The sequence below is a fragment of the Rutidosis leptorrhynchoides genome, chromosome 1 (genome assembly GCF_046630445.1).
Source record: "Rutidosis leptorrhynchoides isolate AG116_Rl617_1_P2 chromosome 1, CSIRO_AGI_Rlap_v1, whole genome shotgun sequence".
Taxonomy (NCBI): domain Eukaryota; kingdom Viridiplantae; phylum Streptophyta; class Magnoliopsida; order Asterales; family Asteraceae; genus Rutidosis; species Rutidosis leptorrhynchoides.
The window spans coordinates 462502452-462526146 of NC_092333.1; the positions used below are offsets into that span (position 1 = coordinate 462502452).

Below are 23695 nucleotides of genomic sequence, written 5' to 3' on the forward strand. Positions count from 1 at the left end.
TTTATTCATATTCGGGTAAAACCCTACGCGACTCGTAATCACCAAGAGCTACGCCAATGTTAGACGTAAACATTTCAAATTCCACGTGGGAAACCGCGTCACGTTAAGAGTCGCACCTTGGAAAGGTGCAATCCGTTTCGGGAAAACGTAGGAAGCTAAATCCGCGGTATTTTGATCCTTTAAATTCTTGGGGTGTTTTGGACCCGTCGCTAGCCGTTTAGACTTTTCCGACTCATTTTGGGTCTCCGTTTATCCTACGTTCGATGTATCAACTCAAAGACGTGTTTTGCGAAACGAGAACTTGTTATCTTCTTTGATGAACTCACTATCGACGATGAACCTCACTTCCTAGGAGGACCGGAAACCATAAAATCATGGAACCAAACCTTAAAACGACATACGACCCCGACCTTCAGGTTCGTTGAAATACCCTAGAACGTACTTCTCCTTCATTCGTAGAATTGGCAACACAAAATCTCGAGGAAGATTCAACAACTACTACTTCCAACTAAATTTCGGGACGAAATTTCTTTTGAGTTGTGGATAATGTAACATCCCGCGTTTTTCCGTTAAATTTATTTTTAACACCGTCTTTTTCTTTTAAATAATACCTTTCGTTATTTAAATTCGTAGTTTCCGTTGACTAACGTTCATAATAATTCCGTCATTTAATTATAACATCTCTCGTTAACTTGCGTTTTAAAAATATTCGTTTGGTTAATTCCCGCACCCGCTCTGAAACTTGAGGGACTAGTTCCGCCACTTGACCAAAGAGGTGGCTAGTAGTTGACTAGTCAACCACTCACCACCTCCACCCCTCATTCATCCATTTCTTTTTCCTTCTTTCTTTCTTTTTTTCTCTCAAGAACACAAACATAAATCATCATCTAAATCCGGATCGGGAAGCAAACTTCAAAACAAATTACATATTTGGAATCCTCTCTTCATCCTCTACAATTTGATACCAACTTCATCTCGTTTGGGTAACTTTCTAAAAACTCTAGATTTCTATAAATTCGTGTTATTGACTTGAAATGGTGTTAGTTAGTGTCTATGGCTCGTGTATAACATGAATATATGTTTTGTTTGCTCGATTCGTTGTTTTGAGTAACTAGTTTGAACATTTGAAATGGGTGTGCTAAATCTTTGATTTTGGATGAGTTAATGTTGTTAGATTGTTAAAGTGCATGTTTTAATTGTGTTACTAGTATCACTAGCTTCGTTTGGATGTGTAGGTTGATTAAGAAAACTTCAAAAACCCGATTAATGATTTTGTGATGTTTGACTAGGGTTTGATAGTTCTTGACATGAACATTTGGATGTTTAAATGCCATGGAATGTTAATTGTTAGTGTTTAGTAGTAATGTATGCTTCATTACCTTCAAAACGGCATATCATATGTGTGAATTGGATTCCCGAAACTTAAAATGCAATTGATGAACTTGAAACTTTGAAAATGGACTTTTAAACGATCACTTGACGAGAAATCGGTTATGGAAAATGTTGTTTTTGTTTGATGATAAGTGCTTAGTTGTGTTCCTTGTCAAAAGAGCTTTCCAACGGTATAAGATACGTCTTCTAAGTGTTTACGGTTTGCGTTTTGTGCTAAATTGAATTTTGGATCAAGACTTGAACTTTTGAAACTGACCAGGCACCAGACCACGTTATTTGTAGCGCCGCGGAGCAATTTGTCGCGCCGTGGCCCAAAGGGTGATTTTAGAACATGTTTTTCAGGCTTTCTGACCTTCAACATAGGCATTTGTCGCGCCGCGGAGCAATTTGTCGCGCCGCGACAATTGCCTGTTTCATCCGAACTTCAGCAAACTTGTTTTGGCCATAACTTTTTGACCGTAACTCCGTTTTCGATGAATCAAATATCGTTGGAAACGTAATAAGATTTCCTTTCTAATGGTAAGGTTTTGAAATGTCAACTCAAACCTTATTACAATCGTTCTAACATGTTTTTATACTTGATTCTTGCATGAAACTTGACAACGTGATTCACATGCTATACTATTCGAGTCGTAACGAGCCATAGGACTAATTGAACACATTTCACCCGACCTTGTGTCGTAACCGGTTAATTGATACAATTTACTTGTTTAGGTCAAGGCTAAGCAACATTCATGCACACGTTTACTTTGTGAAGTACATTTATTACTCGTGCACTCGAGGTGAGATCATAGTCCCACCTTTGCAAATACTTTTATACTTTTAAATCGTGGGCTGAGAAACATATACTTTATATACATTTATACGGTTTATACTTTCATACTTTGGATACAAATGCGAATACAAGAGCAAAGATACAGACGAGTTAGAACAAAAGTCCTCAATCCAATTATCATTAGTTCCACTTGCAGGGTGTAAGTGTAAGCGAGTGATTATGTTGTGTGGCCATACGGGTTTAACGAACCCTCATTCAGACGGTTCGCTACCGTTAGTGGATGAAATATAATTTCAACGTGCATAGTGTATGTTCTAACACTATATTCAAAATTCAGAGGGAAGATTCAGTTAAGTTTTGGTAATTGGGTGCTCGTGATACAGACAACATCTTTTGGGATGTATACGCTTGATATTCACTTTATACTAAATCTTATGGTTTACAAACACATCTTTAGAGATGTATACGCCTTGATACTAAACCTTGTGATTCAAAAACATACTTTCACAAATACATTTATGATCTCACCAACGTTTTTCGTTGACAGTTTTCTATATGTTTTCTCAGGTTCATACTTGGCTATTTGATACATGCTTCCGCGTACACTCATACTTGCTTGGGGTCATGCATACATGCATACACTCTGATTATTTGCTTGGAGTCAAGATACATACATACGCTAGTGATAGCACCTTTGGATTCAAACTTTTGTTTACATACTTACGCTATTTATAGCAACTGTGTTTTTCAACTTATATTATGTCGCAAGTTATTTCATTTATACTTTATGACTTTTGTAAACTTAGACTTGTTGTCGAACGGTTTTGTAAACTAAACTTGCAAGTCTTGTACCTTTCAAATGAATGCGACATAATTTTGGTCAAACGAGTCTCATATAGGGACTATAACCACGCAACGGGACCTAAGTAGCGGCGCCGTCAATAACGGTTTTGGTCGGGTCGCTACAAATGTAAATTCTAAATATTCCTCGGGTACTACCCACCCGTTAAAATATTTTCATCATTAACAGTTTGTACGAGAGAATTTTTAATTACATTCTTTATGAAAATATACTTGCATATATATTTTCATCGGATGTAATCATGGATTTAATGAGTCAATAAAATATTAAACTCATTTGATTTATCATTAGCACCGGATTATATGTTCTCTAAAACATTAGAGATTACATGATTGCCATGTCGAACGAAGATATATGAGGTAAAACGTAAAGCGAAGGTAATCGATATAGAACGATATGTCAAACGAAAATTTAGTAGATAAAACGATACGTAGAACGGTGACTATACTCAAGGTATAGTTTATGACGTTGAGGTTTACGACGCGGTCGTGGATGCTGCTGGTGTTTGTAGCCGTCGTACCATATTTTCCATAGCCGTCATACGAACACGAAGTTTGTTAACTTATGCTTGTACACCGGAATGATTGGCGATTGAAGCGAACGATTGAATAGAATTCGAAATATGGAATAGTATGTAATCGTGTTGAGATACTCGGAAAAAGGAAGAGAAAATGGTTTCTCGAACAGGTTCGTCGGTAAATGTTTCAAGTTTATCGCAAAAAGGGTAATTTAGTGGATGGAAAGGTTCCTCGATGTGAAATGATTTTCGGATGTCGTATGATATTCTAACTATATAGAATATCTATATATATTGCCAAAGATTTCATAGACTTCAGAGGAATTTACAGCATATGTCAGGCAAATCTAGGATACGCTAAGATATGAATTTCGTCTATACACTATCGATGCACTAAAGGCAGTAAGACGTGTCTAGACTAAAGAATGATAAGCAGGAAATTTCCTAAGGAAGATAAGCAGATGGTTTCCGACTAGAAATGATAAGCAAAACTTTTTGACAGGCAGACACGGTCAAAGTCCAGTCTCACTAATGTATCCTAACAACTACCAGTTAGACACACTAATGGGTGACCTGGTTCGCTAAGACCAACGCTCTGATACCAACTGAAAGGATCCGAAACTAATCATCCGGACAATGTCCATATTGATTACAAACGAATTACAACAGTTGATAACATCGCGAGGTACTTGACCTCTATATAATACATTTTTCGAACGTTGCATTTATTCTTAAAAGGCAATCTATCTTTACATCAAAAATTGATAAACTCGACTATCATTTCTCGATATCCAAACGACCTAATCTGTCATTTACTTAAAAATGTCTTTAATGATCTTCAATGACTCGAATGCAACGTTCTTGAATCACGGTTTAAATGGTCCCATCTAATATCCTTAGTATGAGCTAATGTACAGCGGAAGTCTTAATTCATACCTGAGAATAACATGCTTTAAAAAGTCAACATAAAGTTGGTGAGGTATATAGGTTTGATGCAAGCAGCGTTAAAATAATCCATGGATCACAAGATTTCATATATAATCATTTTAAATAAAAATATTCTAAGTGGTTGAGCACTTGGTAACCATACTTAACAATTAATCACGTCGCATATTCCCTTTAATATGAAATCTTACTACACTGTACCAAGTGTAGTCACGAAACGAAGTACTGTGCAACCGTTGAATACTGGTCGTCCAGTCCGGTTGGGGTTGTCAGGCCCGATAGATCTATCAACAGGATTCGCGTTTACAATACCGCTGTAAATAGTAGTTACCAAGCTACAGGGAAGTATGCCAGTGGTACAACTCAACGTAGAATATATTTTTCAGTTACTTGTGTCCATAACGTAAATCATTTATAAAAACAGCGCATGTATTCTCATCCCAAAAATATTTAGAGTTCAAAAAGGGACTATATACTCACCTAATGTATTTTGTAGTAAAAATACATTTAACACCATTGATAACTTATAAGGTTGGCCTTCGATTCACGAACCTAATTAATTATTTATTTATATATCAATTAATAACTAAATAACAAATAAAGTCAATTTATAGTGTACCAATCCTAATGCTCGAGACTAATATGCAAAAGTTAACAGAATTTCATTTGACTCAAAATGATTAACAAAAATTTATACATAAGTAAATATTGTCATATTTACAATATTTATTAAAATAATATAATTCATTTATACTACCTTATATGTCAAATTGTAATAAAAATAATATAAAGATAAATTTTCATTTTTAAATATATTTTTAAATAATAATTTTAATGTTAATAATGTTATCAATGATGAAAATATAAACTTTATAATCTTAAATGTTCAAAATATTATTTTTATAGTTTTAAACTAAATAATAATTTTAATTGTAACAAAAACAATAACTTTAATAGTTTGAATAAAAATATCAATTATTTTTAGTTACTAACATAAATACTCATAATAATAATCATAATAATAATAAATACCATAATAATATTAATAATTTCAAAAATAATAATTTTACAGTTATTGATAAAAATATTAGTTATTAATAAAAATCATAATAATTTTAATGATAGTAATTATAGTAATAACGATAATTTTAACGACGACATAAAAATATTCATTTTTAATAATTTGTACGAAAGTTCAATTGATTATAACTTCAAATCCGTCCGTCGAATTCGTTCGACATCTAAATGAAAAGTTTATAGTTTTTCACCACCTTTCCAAAAACATATAATTCATATATCTTATCTTAACCGCAGGAGTAACTAATTCAGATTCTGTCCTAAAACATAATTTGTCAAAAATAGATAAACTAGCATGCATAATCCTAATTTCTCGAGCACTAGTCAGGGACACATTAAAAGTAAATAAAAGTTAAGTTTAGAGTGCTCACGTATAAATATTGAGATTCAATATTGCAGGATATTATTTAGACGCAACGGAGATGACAAACACTAGTTTGTTTCATGAGCAAAACCCCCGATCCATACCCATAACTTTCATATATTTGACCCATAATCTCCTTAATCTTAACCCATTCATGAAACCAGTTTTAGAACATTTGGGCAGAGCCCCGTCATAGAATTTTAGGTATAAATATCAATTATACCGATCCCAATAACACTAATACTAATAATATTGTCCTTGGTATCGATCTTATACCTAATAAAAATTTTAGGATTTTAGTAATAATAATTTTAATAATAATAATAATTAATATAAGTTTACGGAGTATTAAGTGAAAGCAGAAAAGAAAGAGAAGAAAAAAAAAATAAAGTGTGTGCGTGTTTGTGTCAAAATCGTCCAACTTTATAATGTGGCCAGGATTTTCATCCCCATGCGAGTCGCATGGGTTGTAGTGTTATGCCATGCGAGTCGCATGGCCTTCATTTCCAGCTCACATTTGTTTTATTCTTGCCGACACACGTTTATATTATTATATATATATTATATTTAATTAATATATTTAATTATATATTATATAATATTTATGTATATGGTAAAAATATAATTTTACAAAATTACTTTTTACGTTATCACACAACTAAAGTCTTGAATCCGGTTTTCCAAATAAAACTTCGTACGTTAAGAAAATTTTAACCTTTTAAGTTTAGGGACTCGTACCTTTGACAAAATAATGGGCTTTTATTTATAAAAACAATCCCATAAAAATATCACTTAACCTTTTGAATATTGTGGTCATTTACCCGTATAAATCAAAGTTTAATTATTTGTAAAAATATATTTTTAAATTGAAAACGTCTAATATTGTTTTTGTAAAATACACATATATATTTAATGAACACGTTTTTATTTGTTTTTATATAAACACGGACCGCTACATTTATCGTTTAACAAAAGGTTTCAAGAAAAAATTACGATTTTTAGAATAACGTTAAAACCTTTATTTTATTAAAACGACTCGTTAATATTTTGACGAAGACAGATTCTGAAATTTGTAAAGTCTTATTATATTTTACTTTCACCGTTAAATATAATATTCTTATATCGAAACTTATTATATCTAATACTTTGTTATCGTTAACAATAAATAAATATATAATATATAAACACATAAACGTTCGTGAACCGTCAGGCTTGGTCAAAAGGGTAACTAATTATCCAAATGAAGATTTCAGACTTTCTAGACTCAACATTAGGGTTTTTACTTATCGTGTCGGAAACATATAAAGTTTAAGGTTTAAATTTGGTCGGAAATTTCCGGGTCGTTACAGTCCCCTTTTAAACTCTAAATATTTTTGGGCTGAGAATACATGCGCTGTTTTTTTATAAATGATTTACGTTATGGACACAAGTGATAAAACTAAATTCTCGGTTGAGTTGTACCATGGCATATCTCTTTATACTTGGTAACTGCAAATTACGTGAGGAGCGTAAACGCGAATCCTGTTGATAGATCTATCGGGCTGACATCCCCAACCGGGCTGGACGACCAGCATTTAACGGTTGCACAGTACTTCGTTCTCGTTACTACACTTGGTACGGTGTAGGGTTTATTTAAGAATATGTTGCGATGACTTTTAGTTAAGTATGGTTACCAAGTGCTCAACTGCTTTTCTATACACGAGGAGTGTATTATATATAAACTTAAAATCTTGTGGTCCATTGTTATAACGCTGCTAGCATCAAACCTATATATCTCACCAACTTTATGTTGACGTTTTTAAGCATGTTATTCTCAGGTACGAAATAAGTCTTCCGCTGTGCATTTGCTCATGTTAAAGATATTATTTGGAGTCGATCATCGCAATGGAACCAACTGTTGAAGACTTCGTCCGGGAGGATTAGTTCGAGTTATCACAAGCAAAAACTTTTTTTTTCGTTTTTTTAAAAAACTTTGTTCACGAACATTATAGATGAGATGAAAATATGAACATTTAGTAGAGAAACATTGTGATAAATGTTTTTATTTTGGCGGGAAAACGCTCGAAGAAATAATATATAACAATTATCGTGTTTTTCGAGCATATGTTGAGGTTTTAGCTATTGGGGTTTAGATATTAGGGTTTAAATATTAGGGTTTATAGGGTTTAGATATTAGGGTTTAGAAATTTAGGGTTTAGGGTTTAGATTTAGGGTTTAGATTTGGGATTTAGATTGAGTTTTTAACACGAACGGTTTAGAGTTTTAGGGTTTAGATAAACCCAAAACACCAAACCCTAAACCCTAAACCCTAAAACTCTAAATCAGGCTAAATTTTACTTCATAAAACATGAAGAAAAAAAACGTTCATATTCTTCACGAACAATATTATCTTGAATGTTATTTTTGTCGATCGTTTTTCCGCCTAAATAATAACATTCATCAGGAAGTGTCTCTTCTAAATGTTCATATTTTCTTGTGATCTTGATCCCAGAAAAAAAAAATTCAAAAAAAACGAAATTATTTTTTTTTGCTCCCCCCCCGCTTCCCCCCGAATGGTTACTTCCCCATTGATCCTGCCCCTATATATATATATATATATATATATATATATATATATATATATATATATATATATATATATATATATATATAGGGTGAGGATCCACTGAGAACTATTCTAGTGTGAGAACCTGAGAACTGATATTCGAGCAAAAAATCACACGGCCGAACAATTTTGAAGTAAGTCGAACAAAAAATTAAAAGCACAAAATCAATTTTCGTTCTACATTTCTGTTCTACTTATCATGTTCTACATAATTTTTGTTCTAATTTCCTAATTTTTGTTCTAATTTCTCCATGTTCTACAAAAATGTAGAACCCAAAATTGTTCGAATTTCACAAAATTTGTTCGAATTTTTCGTTTTTGTTCGGTTCTACAATTATTTTGTTCGGTTCTACAAAATTGTAGAACGAAAATTAGTTCCAATTGAAGCATTTTTGTTCGAATCATACATTTTTTGTTCGAATTTCACCTTTTTTGTTCGAATTTCACCTGTTTTTTTTCAAAATCAATTTTTTTTTTGATTTAGCCCGATTTAGAGTTTAGGGTTTAGGGTTTAGGGTTTTCGGGTTTACTCTGTAAACCCTCAACCCTAAACCCTAAACCCTAAACCCTAAACTCTAAACCGTTCGTGTAAAAAACTCATTCTAAACCCTAAATCTATACCCTAAACCCTAAAATCTAAACCCTAAACCCTAAAATCTAAACCCTAAATCTAAACCCTAACTTAATTTGATGAAAATTGATGTAGAACAAGTGTAGAACAGCATGTTCTACATGCTGTTCTACATGCCGTTCTACACTTGTTCTACATAAAAGCAAACAATGCATGTAAACCCTAAAAATAAAAATTGCTCGACTATGGCAATTTTTTGTTCGACCGCGTAACTTTTTTTGCTCGAATACATTAGTTCTCAGGGTTCTCATTCCTAAAATATTCTCATTTGATCCCTCTACTATATATATATATATATATATATATATATATATATATATATATATATATATATATATATATAGTAGAGGGATCAAATGAGAATATTTTATATATATATATATAAATGCTTTTAAAAAAAAAATTACGGTCGAAATTAATAAAAATAGATTTTAAAAAGTTAAAAGTGAACGCTTAAGATGTAGCCATGTGCAATACACTAATTTTATTTTCCCATCCACAACTAAATTAGATACTTTAACTATTTTACCCTTTATTTCTTTAAAGTGATAAAGAGTAATTCAAGAGAAAGAAGTAGATCAAAATATTCAATTTAGTTATGTATGACAAATAGATTGTGTACGATTCTAAGTTTCAAGATATGCAACCAATCTAGCTAGAGAAACGTATTAATTAGTTCTAACCAAATAGTCATGCAAAACTAGTTTTGTAACTAATCCCCCGTGCACGCACTGTCTTTAATTAGCTAGATGCAAATTTAGTTTTCAACAAAATTTACTTTTGATGCATTTCATTTGAATATAACTTGTTATACAATTTGCAACATCATATAATTAACTATATCGAAATCAAATATACACACATCTAATCATTATGTTATGTCAAATGGTTTAATTGCTTTAGTAGAAATGTTACTTTTACATAGATGAATAGTTGATTAGTTTATTTATCAACAACAAAATAAACCTTGATTGTTTTACCCATTTAGGGCATATGACGTACGTACACTTGGAGCTTAGCAAAAATATTAATATAACAATATACTCTCGAATTTCACCGTCTACTATTCCATTTTAAGATTTCTTAATTTTTTTTTTTTTAATAGTAGTACGGATCATCCAGGAGACTTAACCACCCACAGGAGGAAACCCGACCCAATCCGAGGGCATGAGCGGTAAAACCCCTCACCCACTGCCCCCGCAATGCGATGCGCGGAAAACACCCTTGGGTGAAATTCAAGGGTAAAGAGACAACCTTGTGTGCAATGATGCATCTCACGGGAGTCAAACTCCTGACCTATCGTTAAGAGAGACACGTCACTACTACATGAGCTATAACACAAAGTTTAAGATTTCTCAAATTGATTGTCCACTTTCAAAAATAGAAAAGAATAAGTAGATTAAGTTCTATTATGTTCTTAATGTATGTGGATAAGATTAAAGGATAAAGAAAAAATAAGAGTAAAACTAAAAAATAAGTACAAATTACAATACTTAATACTTTTATGACATTTACTTAAACATTGTATTTTTTGTCTGTGAAGAATTAAATCGAGACCGAAGGATTAACTAAAACAAGTTATTTCCTTAGTTTAAGGAAGTCACATGAGACAATACGTACAAAAAGTATTATGTAAATAAATGTCTAGCTAAGCCTAAATCTCCTATGTGTTTTGAATGTGAAGAAATAGCACCAAAATTCACTCAAATTGAGCAATGGATTATTCAACCTGCTTTCTCTTATTATCTTTCCTACTAACAGTTTTTTATGCTCTCACACTCTTAAGCCGCCACAACTCGCGGCTTCCACCTGGACCTTACCCTTTTCCGATCATCGGGAACCTTTTAAAACTCGGTCACAATCCCCATCACTCGCTTGCCTCACTCTCCAAGCGTTATGGTCCTTTAATGTCACTTAAACTTGGAAGCAAAACCACAATAGTTGTTTCATCACCTGATATCGCAAAAGAATTCTTTCAAACACATGATCAATCGTTCTCGAGCCGCTCAGTCCCAGAGGCCGCACGAGTGGTGGACCACCATAAATTCTCATTAGTGTGGTTGCCTGCAGGAGATCAATGGCGACGACTACGTCGAATAACTAAAGAATATATGTTCTCGGTGCAATGTTTAGATGCTAGTGAACTTCTACGAAAAGAGAAGGTACAATCGATTATTGGATTGATTTATATTCGTATCGTTTATTTTTCTTTTTTAGGGGTAAAAATTCAAATTGCATAAATTGGACGATTAATTGAGTTAAAATTTTATTCGTCACGAATTGAATAAATTTGGATGCTATTACGTTATATCGAAAAAAAAAAAAAAACGAATGAATACGAAATGTGAAACTTTTATTTTTAAATATCACAGATATAGACATTTGTATATTTGATGCACTTCTTAGTTCTTTTGTAATCCAAGCCCATTGGGGTTCTTTTTTTACCCATTGGGCTATTTAAAATGTTAATTACGATCCATTGGGCTTAGATGACTTGATGGATAAATAAATATTTTTTTTGTTATTTATAGGTAACGGAACTTATTGACCATGTTGATCAATGTTGTAAAAAGGGGAAGGCTGTGAACGTAGGTGCAGCTGCATTTACAACAATACTTAACATTTTTTCAAACTTCATTTTCTCTACTGATTTCGCTCGACACGATTCGGTGTCATCACAAGATTTCAAGGACACGGTATGGGCGTTGATGGAAGTTGGTGGAAAACCGAATGTAGTTGATTATTTTCCCATACTTAAACCCTTTGATCCACAACGCTTGTTAGGATGGGTTTATGTTTGTGGTAAGAAGTTATTGAATATCTTCGACGAGATTATTGATCAAAGGTTGGAAAGAAGGTCCAATATATCATTATTATATGATGGTGTTTCATCCACAAAAAATGATGTTCTCGAGTCGCTTCTTAATCTTAACCTGAAAGATGAATCTGAATTTAGCCGAAATGACATGAGACACTTGATTTTGGTAAGTAAATTCATTTACAAAGTATACATGTAGATTCTTTTTAAACTTAGTTTATCAAAGTACTTGTTTTGAGACATTAATGAAGTGCCATTGGTTTAGCGATCCAAATCTTTTCGATTTGGAAGGAATTGTTGAAGAGAAAATATATTATACACAATTTTACCTTCACCTTTTCTCTTTCCCTGCTACAAAAAATTCAAGAACACCAAAACTTTTTCTATTAGTTTTCAATTCTTTTTTTAAATTGAACTTCACGTAGGTTAAAATTTATAGAAACTTGATTCTACTATTTTCATGGAGTCTCGCACTTTTGTTTATTTTTTCCCTTGTTTTATTTAACCTACTTATTGGTCGAAGGTCCATTCAGAAGCAATCTCTCTATCCATAGAACATTGAGAGGGATGACTTTCTCTACTCTTGGGGTGTTTAACTCTGAATGGAGAAATTACTGCTGTTTATACGAGTATATTCGTGTAAAAATCTGTTTAACAAACCATCCAGGCATAGCCTGGGTGGCCAGGGCACCCCACAAACGCTCAGTTCAAAACCGATCAGAAATAGAATATCCAATTCGATTTCGACCGATCCGAAAACCGTTTTCAAAATCGTTTTTTTTTTCCCGGTTTAAATTCGATTCGGCATTCAAATTAAACGATTTAAAACCTAATACAGACCATTTTGATTACTCGTATAAAGAAACATGTTACATTTATACCGCCGTTAAAAAAAAGAAATAAGAACTGTGACTAAAAATATTTATTTTATCTCATTTTCTTAGGAAAGAAACCTTTCTAGTAGGGTCAGAAGACCATTAGTACTTTTAATTATCAATTCTGTTACATTAATTGTATGAAGTTTGTTAATCATTGGTTTATAAGATATTGTAGGATTTATTTATGGCGGGAACTGATACGATATCAAGCACGGTGGAATGGGCTATGACCGAGCTTATTCGTAATCGTGACAAAATGGAAACGGCTCGAATGAAACTCACTAAATTCATACAAAATGACAAGAGTATTAGCGAACGAGACATTTCTCAACTTCCTTACCTACAAGCTATTATAAAAGAAACTCTTCGACTACATCCTCCTGCACCATTTCTTATCCCTCATCAAGCGGTACACGATATAGAAGTTCAAGGTTCTATTGTGCCTAAAAATGCCCAAGTTTTATGTAATGTATGGGCAATGGGCCGAGACCCAGATGTATGGACAGACCCCGAGAGGTTCATGCCCGAGAGGTTTTTAGACGTCGAGATTGAATATAAAGGCCAAAATTTCGAGCTCATTCCATTTGGTGCTGGTAGAAGGATCTGTCCAGGATTGAATTTTGCTCATAAAATGTTGCATATTGTGTTGGGATCTTTAATTCATAACTTTGATTGGCAGCTTGAGGAAAATATAAGAGCACAAGATGTAGATATGGGAGAGAAATTTGGTCTTACGTTACAAAAAAATGTACCACTAATGGCCATTCCAATCAAACTCTGACAAATTTCGAGTCATTATATAAACATTGTAACAAGTTAAAAGGTAATTTTTAGATCATCAATATAATTTTATATTCAATTCCATTTCACTTCATTGTTTTATTTAATTTAAAAAGCAACCATATGCCTTCAAAAATAACTTCACACTTTAAAATGAGAGGTAATTATCACAAACCATTTTTTTTATCTATGTATATTTTTATCTTATAAATTCACAGTTATGTTCCTAGATTAATCTAGGAAGTTGAACTTATATTATTATTGTAAGTATAATTAATGATAAAATATGTATTTAGGTGTACATGGATAAAAAATTACTGTATGAGGATCACCTACCCTAAATTTAGCTATAAGACCCCATCTATTTTTAGAATGTATAGTTTTTTAGAGGTAAACTACCACTAAAGTACCTTTCAATTATAATTAGTTTTGAAAAAAAAAATCATCCTAGATTCGTCACTGAAAGCAGACAACCAATTTGAAACATGCCAAAAAGAAATAGTGAACATCAAATATGGGACGGATGGAATTTTATTTTTTGAGATGTCTCGAATCAATTGTTCATTTTCATAAATAGATAAGAATAAAGAGAAAAATATCTTTTTCACCTTAATAAATTTTAGTAAGACCATAAAATATGTAAAAAGTAAAAGGTAAAATGTGTTACGAAGAACATTGTTATAATAATATTACTTAAATTGCGTATTGTCATTTGCAAATATATAGTTGAAATAAAAGGATCATTATTTATCTTTTTGTGTTATGATATGGATGGATTCTCATTTTGTACGCATGCAGATGAATAGAGATGATTGATAATCATGCACAGTAAAATTATGAATTATTGATTACTATTTCACCTACTCTATAATTGATTGTGAAAACGAGTAATGTACAGTTAAATTTTAGTATTATAAATACTCACTCAATTGTAAGGATATATACACCATTATTGAATAAGAATTTAATCTTTCTTTCTTTCTTACTACTAAATTATAACACGTTATCAGCACGAAGAGCTCCCGTCGGCCACCGTCCTCCACCGCTGGAAGATCTTGAAACCTCATATGTGTCTTTTGATCAAGATTTATTAATTTGGGTTCTTCCACCAGTGATTCATCAGGTACTCTATACATGATTTAAATGTCTACTAAATGAACACATGATAAAAAGAAATAAATAAAAATAATAATAACGACTACAAATTGTGAGATGACTTTTTGATAATTAAAACACATTTGTGGTACTCGACACTCGACCAATTTACTTATATTAGGTTAAGTATTACCTTTGTAGTAAGCTACTACTTGAATTTAGATGTCTTTATGAAAAGAGAACATATCACCACAATACCACCCATTTAACCATCATTCAACCGCCACACTAATTCTATTCGTTTTTGACTTCGGATCTGTTACTCCTTTTATTGCACGAACCAAGATCATTAAACACTAACACTCTACCTTCTTGCTACTCGATTAGTTACCTGATTACAACTATTGCGTAGCCATTTTCAGCTGCTACCACACTATCTGTTTGTATCCATTAGAACCACCTTCTTCCATAGTAAAACCACCACCTCACACCTTCATCAAACCACCTTAGAACCACACCACCTTCAGATTCTTTGTTTCTTTCCTTTGATCAAACACGAGAACTTAAACAGCCCTCAAAACAGACTTACAAAATAACTCTATAATATGAAATGAAAGAAACTTGTAGAAGATTTGTAAATATAATTGAGGTGGAAGAAAAAGGAAATATTATTATATTAAGAAGAAAAGTATAAAGAGTACCCTCATGTTTTTTTCTAAATCCCCATCGTTAATTATACAAAGAGCATGGAAATAAATCAAACAACCCACTCATGTCTCCTTGATTGAGATGTTCGCCCCACTTGTTGGATATGCGTAAATGGTGGACCAGGTTATTTCAAACTTATGTGCCATATCCTATTAATATACTGCACCAAGTCATACACTCGTTCATTTTCTTTTTCCAATCCTCTATGACTGATTTTTTTTCTCTCTTAAAAAATCTATACATATACAAACATGTACATTGTGCTAAAGGTGTTGTACTTTTTCATAAATAATACTGAGTATACAAAAGTAGAGACCAAACCAACGTTTGTAAATGAGGCCAACTTAGGAAGAGAAAACAACTTACCACTCTCTTGAAGTTTTATTCGATCACCACCTTAATCACTAGCACCATCACACAACATGCTGTGTGGCACGAATGAGAAATAGACAACTTATAATAATAATAATTTTAGTATTGGACATTTATGCGTATATCAACGTTTGAGAGATAAAAATTTAAACTTTTTAATTAGCTTTACAGCTTGCAAAACCTCTCATTCGAAATATCATTCACAAAGCTTAGGCCCACACTTTGTGATAGTGGAATTCATTAGGTACATCTAATTATTAATTTCTTTATTTTAAATGAAAAGCAAAAGTCACGATTTCTGTATCCTGTGAGGCAACAGCCGAATATTTTTTTTTCAAAACACTTTCGAGTCTTACAGCTGCTATGCTGTCCTATTACTATTTATGTGATCCGTTTTATTATGTTCTTATTTCAGTCATGTTAGTAAATTTCGTACCACACACTTAAGCGACAATCACCAAACCTAAAATACCCCACTTACCAATTTTTTTTTCACTAGTGGGTTATAAAAGTAGGAATATTGTAATGAAAATTGGGCCGCTGTTTTCATAGTTTAACATTTTAAAATTCATCAACTTGGAGTTAAAAACTCACAGTTGGTCACTTTATGAAGGTAGAACAAAAACGATGGCCGACAATGGGATTACATAAAATAACGAATAACTATTTTTTTTAGTTTGATTATTTTGAAAACTTGTCTTTTAAAAGTTGCAGTCAAATGATAAGACCTCACTAACCAAATCCCCAACTAATGATAATATCATTAATTTAAAATGACAAAAAGAAATATTTAAATACAACTTTCGGTTGACGATCGTGATTCGAGATAATGGCGATTGATATAAAAAATAAAAAGGAAACGGGAGTGAATCTTTTAAAAATCTAGATAAAGTAAACCCTAAGCAACCTTAGACTTAAATGATTTGAATCTTCTAAGATGTCTAGCTTGTTATGTGTCACTCCTAAATAAATGATTTTAGACCATAACACATATATGTTTATTAGGTGTTTTTATGTACTACGGATTGTAACTTGTTTGCATGTAATATATTTTGATCATCTTACTGAAATTTTAATATGAATACTGCTAAAGTACAAAATCAATCACATGGTGGAAATATTTGTGTTGCATATAGTGGTACCACACACACACACACACACACACACACACACTATACTCAAATCTAAGAAATATTTTATTAATTTGAAATCAACTGAAGGAATTATAAAATCTATATCAGTTTCTGGAAACTTGATAAAAAGAACGGGAAAAGCAAAATTCATGTTACCAAATGGTACGAATTTTCTAATAAATAATGTCTTGTTTTCTCCCAAATCAAAGAGAAGTTTTTTAAATTTCTCTGATATATCATAATGGATATGATTATCAGTAAATGAATGATAACAGAAAATGAGAAATATCTATGCATCACCGACAAGAATCATGTGATTGAAAATACTATCAAGGCTTAGTCCTGGTTTACATTATACATATATAAATGTACCAGAAGCACATATGATGAAAAGCGCATATGATAAAAAGCGCATATGATAAAAAGCGCAGCGCATATGATAAAAAGCGCATATGATGAAAAGCGCATATGATAAAAAGCGCATATGATAAAAAGCGCAGCGCATATGATAAAAAGCGCATATGATGAAAAGCACATTTCATACGATTAAAAGTGCAGATGATATAAAGCGCATATGATAAAAAGCGCATATGATGAAAAGCGCAGCGCATATGATTAAAAGCACATATGATAAAAGGCGCATATGATGAAAAGCGCATATGATGAAAAGCACTGCGCATATGATTAAAAGTGCAACGCATATGGTGAAAATGATATATGATAAAAGCGCATATGGTGATTAATGAAAAACACATATGGTGATTAATGAAAAGCACATATGGTGATTAATGAAAAGCACATATGGTGATCAATGAAAAGTATATTGTGAAAAGGAATCACAAATATTTCTTGAAAGAATTCAAGGTGATATATGTGAATAAATTCATCCACCATGTGGACCATTTAGACATTTCATGTTCTGATAGACACATTTGGTATATGGTCTCATATTTGTCTATTATCAAGCCGTAAAATGGCATTTGCATAGTTTCTTGCACAAATTATAAAATTAAGAGCACAATTTTCTGATTACACCATTAAAGGGTGCAAATTTATAATGCTGATGAGTTAACATCTCAAGCATTTAATGATTATTATATTTCTATAGGGATTGTTGTTGAACATCCTATTGCTCATGTACATATAAAATTGGTTTAGCTGGATCAATAATTAAATGCTTGCAGCTAATATTTAGACAATTGGTAATGAGTACAAAACTCTCAATATTTATACGGGGACATGTAAATTTTCATGATGCGACATTAATTCGCATTAAACCAAGTGCAAGTCATAAATATTCTCCCCTACTAACTTAATTTTGGTCGATAGCCAAATACTTTCCACCTTAGAACATTTGGTTGTGCAGTGTATTTTCCAATTGCACCACCACAACGCACTAAAATGGTTCCTTAAAGAAGGAAGGAAATATATGTTGGATATGAAACATCTTCAATCATAAGATATATTGAACCCATGACGGGTGATGTTTTACAGCATGTTTTGCTGATTGTCACTTTAATAAAACATTGTTCCCTAGATTAGGGGAGAAATGAAAAACAAAGAAAAAGATGTTTCATGGTGTGAAAATTAATGTATCTTGATTATCGCACGAAAGAATGCGAGACAAAAATTCAAAAATAATGCATATGCAAGAACTTGCGAATAAATTACCTAATGCATTTACAAATACAAAAAGGAGTGACTAAATCATATATACCAGCAGTAAATGCTTCGGCTCGAATTGAAATTCCAAAAGCTGGCAATAATGTCACTCATGAGTATTTGCCACGTCTGAAACGTGGAAGACCAATTGGTTCCAAAGATAAAAATCCTCGAAAAGGAAAATCAGCTGATAATGAGGTAAAAGAAAGTGTTCAAGAAGAACCACAAATCAATATTCCTTCTGTAGAGGATATTGATAAATGTAAATACATAAATTGCGATAAATTATGCAATATTATGGAACCGAAATGAAATGAAAAATCTTGATGAGATATTTTCATATAATGGTACAATGACATCATGAATAAAGATGATGATCTGGAACCAAAATCTGTCATTGAATATCAAAATGGACATGATTGAGCTCAATGGAAAGGAGCAATACGAGCTGAATTAGAATCGCTCGATAAAAGAAAAGTTTTCGGATCAATCGTTATCACTTTTAAAGATGTGAAACGTATGGGATACAAATGAATTTTTATCCGAAAAAGAAATGTGCAAATGAAGTTACAAGGCAAAACTAGACTTGTAACTCAAGATTTCCCACAAAGACCAGAAATGAATTAGGAGGAAAACTTATCCTCCTGTAATGGATACAATTACTTATTAGATACTTAATCAACCTGGTAGTTATTTAAATGCATCTCATGAATGTTGTTACTACTTATCTGTATGGATCACTTGATAGTGATATACATGAATATACCTGAAGGGTTAAGGTATCATAAGCATTTAATACAAAACCCAAGGGGATGTATTCCATTAAATCACAAAGATTTTTTATATGGGTTTATACAAGTACTTGATAAGAAACGGATATACATATAAACTTATTTGCACGTGTGTTTTATAAAAACAATGTTCGGATACGTGATCATAGTTGTTTATATTAATTATCTTAAATAAAAAAATCTATGAAGCCATTCAACTTCTAAAGAAATATTTTGAAATGGAAAAATCAAGTATTACGTTGATTTACATATTGAGCATATGACTAATGACTTATTTATACATCAAACAATTTATACAGAAAAGATTTTAAAACATATTAATATGGACAAGACAAAAACCATTAAGTACTAATATGGTTGTCAGATCTCAATATTGATACTGATCCATCCTCTAGAAGATCATGAAGATCTTCTTGGTTCAGAAGTTCCATATTTTAGTGCAATTGGGGCTCTTATGTATTTTACGAATTATACAAGACCTGACATTTCTTTTGCAGTTAATTTGTTGACAATGTTCAGCTCAGCCCCTACCAAAAGACATTGGAATGGGATCAAACAAATAGTTTGATACTTTCGGGGAACTACTGATTTATAATTATTTTATTCTAACAACTCGAAACAAGATTTGTTTGGTTATACAGATGAAGATTATTTATCTGATCTACATAAAGCTAAATCTCAAACTGGATATGTATTCCTAAATGGAGGCACTGCAATATCATGACGTTCTCAAAAATAAACACTGGTTGCAACATCATCAAATCATGCCGAAGTGATTGCATTACATGAAGCCACTCGGGAATGTTTTTGGTTGAGATCAATGACACAACTCATTACTGATTCTTGTGAACTATAACGCGATAAAAGTTCAACAATTATCTATGAAGGTAATGCAGCTTGCATAACACAAATGAAAGAAGGTTATATCAAAAGTGACCGAACAAAACACATACCTCCTAGATTCTTCTCATACACTCAAGATCTCATCAAGGACAACCAGATTGAAGTGAGATATGTTCAATCCAGCAAAACTCTGCCGATCTTTTAACCAAAGCACTTCCAACTGCTGTTTTCAGAACACACGTTCACAATATTGGCATGAGACAAGTTCAAAAGATGTGACGACTCAACGATATCTACTTGAGGGGGAGTCAACTCTATGATGCACTCTTTTTCGCTTGGCTAAAGTTTTTATCCCACTGGGTTTTTCTTTAGCAAGGTTTTTAATGAGGCAGTACTAGTTGATCTCTAACGAAACAAAATTATCATCCAAGGGGGAGTGTTATGATATGGATGGATTCTCATTTTGTACGCATGCAGATGAATAGAGATGATTGATAATCATGCACAGTAAAATTATGAATTATTGATTACTATTTCACCTACTCTATAATTGATTGTGAAAACGAGTAATGTACAGTTAACTTTTAGTATTATAAATACTCACTCAATTGTAAGGATATGTACACCATTCTTGAATAAGAATTTAATCTTTCTTTCTTTCTTACTACTAAATTATAACATTTTGTAATATTATACTTCATAGTGAGTAGCTTTTATTATTTAACAAATAAAAGTACATACTTGTAGCAACACTGTTTTGCTTTAATTTATTTTATTTTTTTTAACAACAACAATATTATTGAAAACTCCCCCTAACAAGAAGCTAGGAAAGGATCAAAAATTACAATAGTTTAGAAAGCCAAGAGTTCCAAGATACATCAATTTTGCTTCTACTAGTAATCCAACTAAAAGAAGTAGAACAAATCAAATCAAAAAGAACATTTTTCTTCAATGGTCGGGCTTGAAAAATCATTATTCCTGTATCTCCAAATATGCCAACCTGTCGCAGCAACGATCACGAACAATCTTGTTTTCATCTCCATTCTTTCGCGCCAATTATCAAACCACAAATTCCACTCCGACCAATCTGTAAACAAAGGCAAAGGTATATCCACCCTTATACACACTCTCCTCCATAATTCTCTAGCTACATGGCAATCAAAGAAAACATGTTGACATGATTCAATACCAAACATGCATGAAGCACATCGAATGTCGGCTATCTCGATACATCTTCGAGATAAATTTTGGTGTGTAAGAAATCTATCCATCGCCAATCTCCAAACGAAAACATTGATTTTTCTAGGCAAATAAAATACCAGCGAGTATGCGCCTTGATGGAAGGCAGCCACAACTGATCGATGTGCTCTCTAATCGCACCCACAACAAACTCGTAGTTATCCCCTATCATCCATTACCAAGAATCCATGTGATGAGTCAAATTGATCTGCCCAAGTTAGTCCACCATAACCTATAAAAGGGATTCATTTCTAGCTCCAAAATGCTCACGGGACCATGACCAACTCCAACAATCATTGATATATCGATCATCCAACCTACAATTTTTTTTCTTACTCCAAATGATATAATCTCGCAAATTTGTCTTTGAACCTTCAACGAGCCAGTTGTCTAACCAAAAATGAATTGACCAACCATCCCCAACCTTGAGTTTAAGAGTGTTCGCTGGAATCTTGCCAATTTGTTTAGCTTTAAGAAACGTAGCAATAACAGATGACCACACCTCTTTATATCTCATAGAACCCCCCCCCCCTCCAAACCACCACTCGGATCATGAATAACTTTAACAACCGTTACCCCAATCGAATTCAGAGCTGAGACAAACCGCCAAATCTATTTGAACATGAGACCAAGGTTAAAAGCGCATAGACTTCCAATATAAATACCTCCTTTGTCATAAGAAGCAAAAGCTTGATTCCAACTAATCCAATGTATTTTTCTATCCGATTCGGAGCCTCCCCAAAAGAAGTTAGCTCTACATCTCTCTAAATTATTTAACACCAATTCCGGGCAGTTAAACATGGAAAGAAAATAAATGCCCAAACTCTCCAAAACTGCTTTTATTAAAGTCAAATGACCACCTATGGATAAAAGATTTGCTTTCCAAAATGACAATTTCTTCATGAATTTATCAACTAGCGTCTTCCAATTTGAAATTAAATTCATGTTAGAACCAATAAGGAGGCCCAAATAAGTGAAATGAAAATCTCCTTTTGAGCAGCCATAATCATGCACACAATCAGATATAAACATATTGGAAACACCCAATCCGAACAACTAAGGCTTAGCCACATTTATTTTTAACCCGAATAACGATAAAACTCATTAACAGCAAGAATAGTACTGCTCAAACTATCCCCATTCCAATAAGATAAAATAACTACATTATCCGCATAGAACAAATGTGACACTTTCACCTCCGTATCACCAATACTAGCACCATGAATAGCTCCCACATCTACCTTTTCTTTCAAACATAAATGAAGGCCTTCCATAATGATTAGAAAAAGAAAATGACTAAGAGGATCACATTGACGTAGCCCACTGTGTAATCGAAATTCCCCCGTAGGGCTCCCATTAACTATGACCGGCGTTCATTCATTGTATAAACACGTATGAATCCAAGCTCTCCATGTATCTTTGAAACCGAGAATCATGAGTATATGCTCAAGAAACCCCCAATTAACCGTGTCATAAGCTTTTTCAAAATCGACTTTTGTAACGACCCGACTTTTTCGACTTGCTTGTGTGCCTTGTATTTTAGCGAAACTGCGTTTTTGTGCGTACTGTGCTACTTTATACGCTGGAATCTTTTAATACGTGGATTACTTCCATTTATATATTAAAATGTGCCTTAGTGTACGTAGGATACTTAACTTGATCACCGAAAACCTTTATGACCGTTAGTGTCACTTAACGTTTCGAACATACCGCGTACTGCGCACACGTTTAACTTTTGTCGTAATCGGAATATTATGACTACGAAATATTAATTATTATTTTATAATAATAATTATTTGGGTTTTTGGATGCTTAATTACGCGTAGTAATTTAATTATGCTTACTAGTTAGTCTTGTTGGACTTTCTACCTTATTGGACCTTAGCCCACCCTACACTAGTTAGTGGACTATTTGTTTAGTCCAATAAATAATTACTGATGACCCAATAATATGTAAGACAAATGCCCATTTATTAGAGGGAACATACTAGCATTTTAGATAAGCATTATCGTTAATGTTGCATGAGATCCTAGCATAAGCACCTACTTTAGACAACCATTAACCAAAAATTAAATCTTGTCCCCCCTTACCCCTACCATTACCTACGGCCTTATCCACCACCACCGCCCTCATTTTCCTATAAATACAAGTCTCATTCCATCCATTTAACACTTGCTCTCATTTGTATTTCACACACACTTGCTCTCT

The 23695-nt window shown here is 32.8% G+C and overlaps 2 protein-coding genes across 2 annotated transcripts; one reads left to right on the top strand and one right to left on the bottom strand.

Annotated features, from left to right (window-relative positions):
- The first annotated feature begins 10874 nt into the window (after window positions 1-10874).
- Window positions 10875-13645, top strand: LOC139874331 (cytochrome P450 76T24-like). Its single transcript, XM_071861778.1, has 3 exons — window positions 10875-11330; window positions 11700-12152; window positions 13040-13645. The coding sequence occupies exons 1-3, from the start codon at window positions 10884-10886 to the stop codon at window positions 13643-13645; spliced, it is 1506 nt and encodes a 501-aa protein (XP_071717879.1). The 5' UTR covers window positions 10875-10883.
- A 7437-nt stretch (window positions 13646-21082) lies between these two features.
- LOC139904180 (uncharacterized) lies at window positions 21083-22761 on the bottom strand. Its single transcript, XM_071886117.1, has 4 exons — window positions 22572-22761; window positions 22153-22476; window positions 21249-21335; window positions 21083-21153 (listed from the first exon to the last, which is right to left on the bottom strand). The coding sequence occupies exons 1-4, from the start codon at window positions 22759-22761 to the stop codon at window positions 21083-21085; spliced, it is 672 nt and encodes a 223-aa protein (XP_071742218.1).
- Between the last annotated feature and the right edge of the window lie 934 nt (window positions 22762-23695).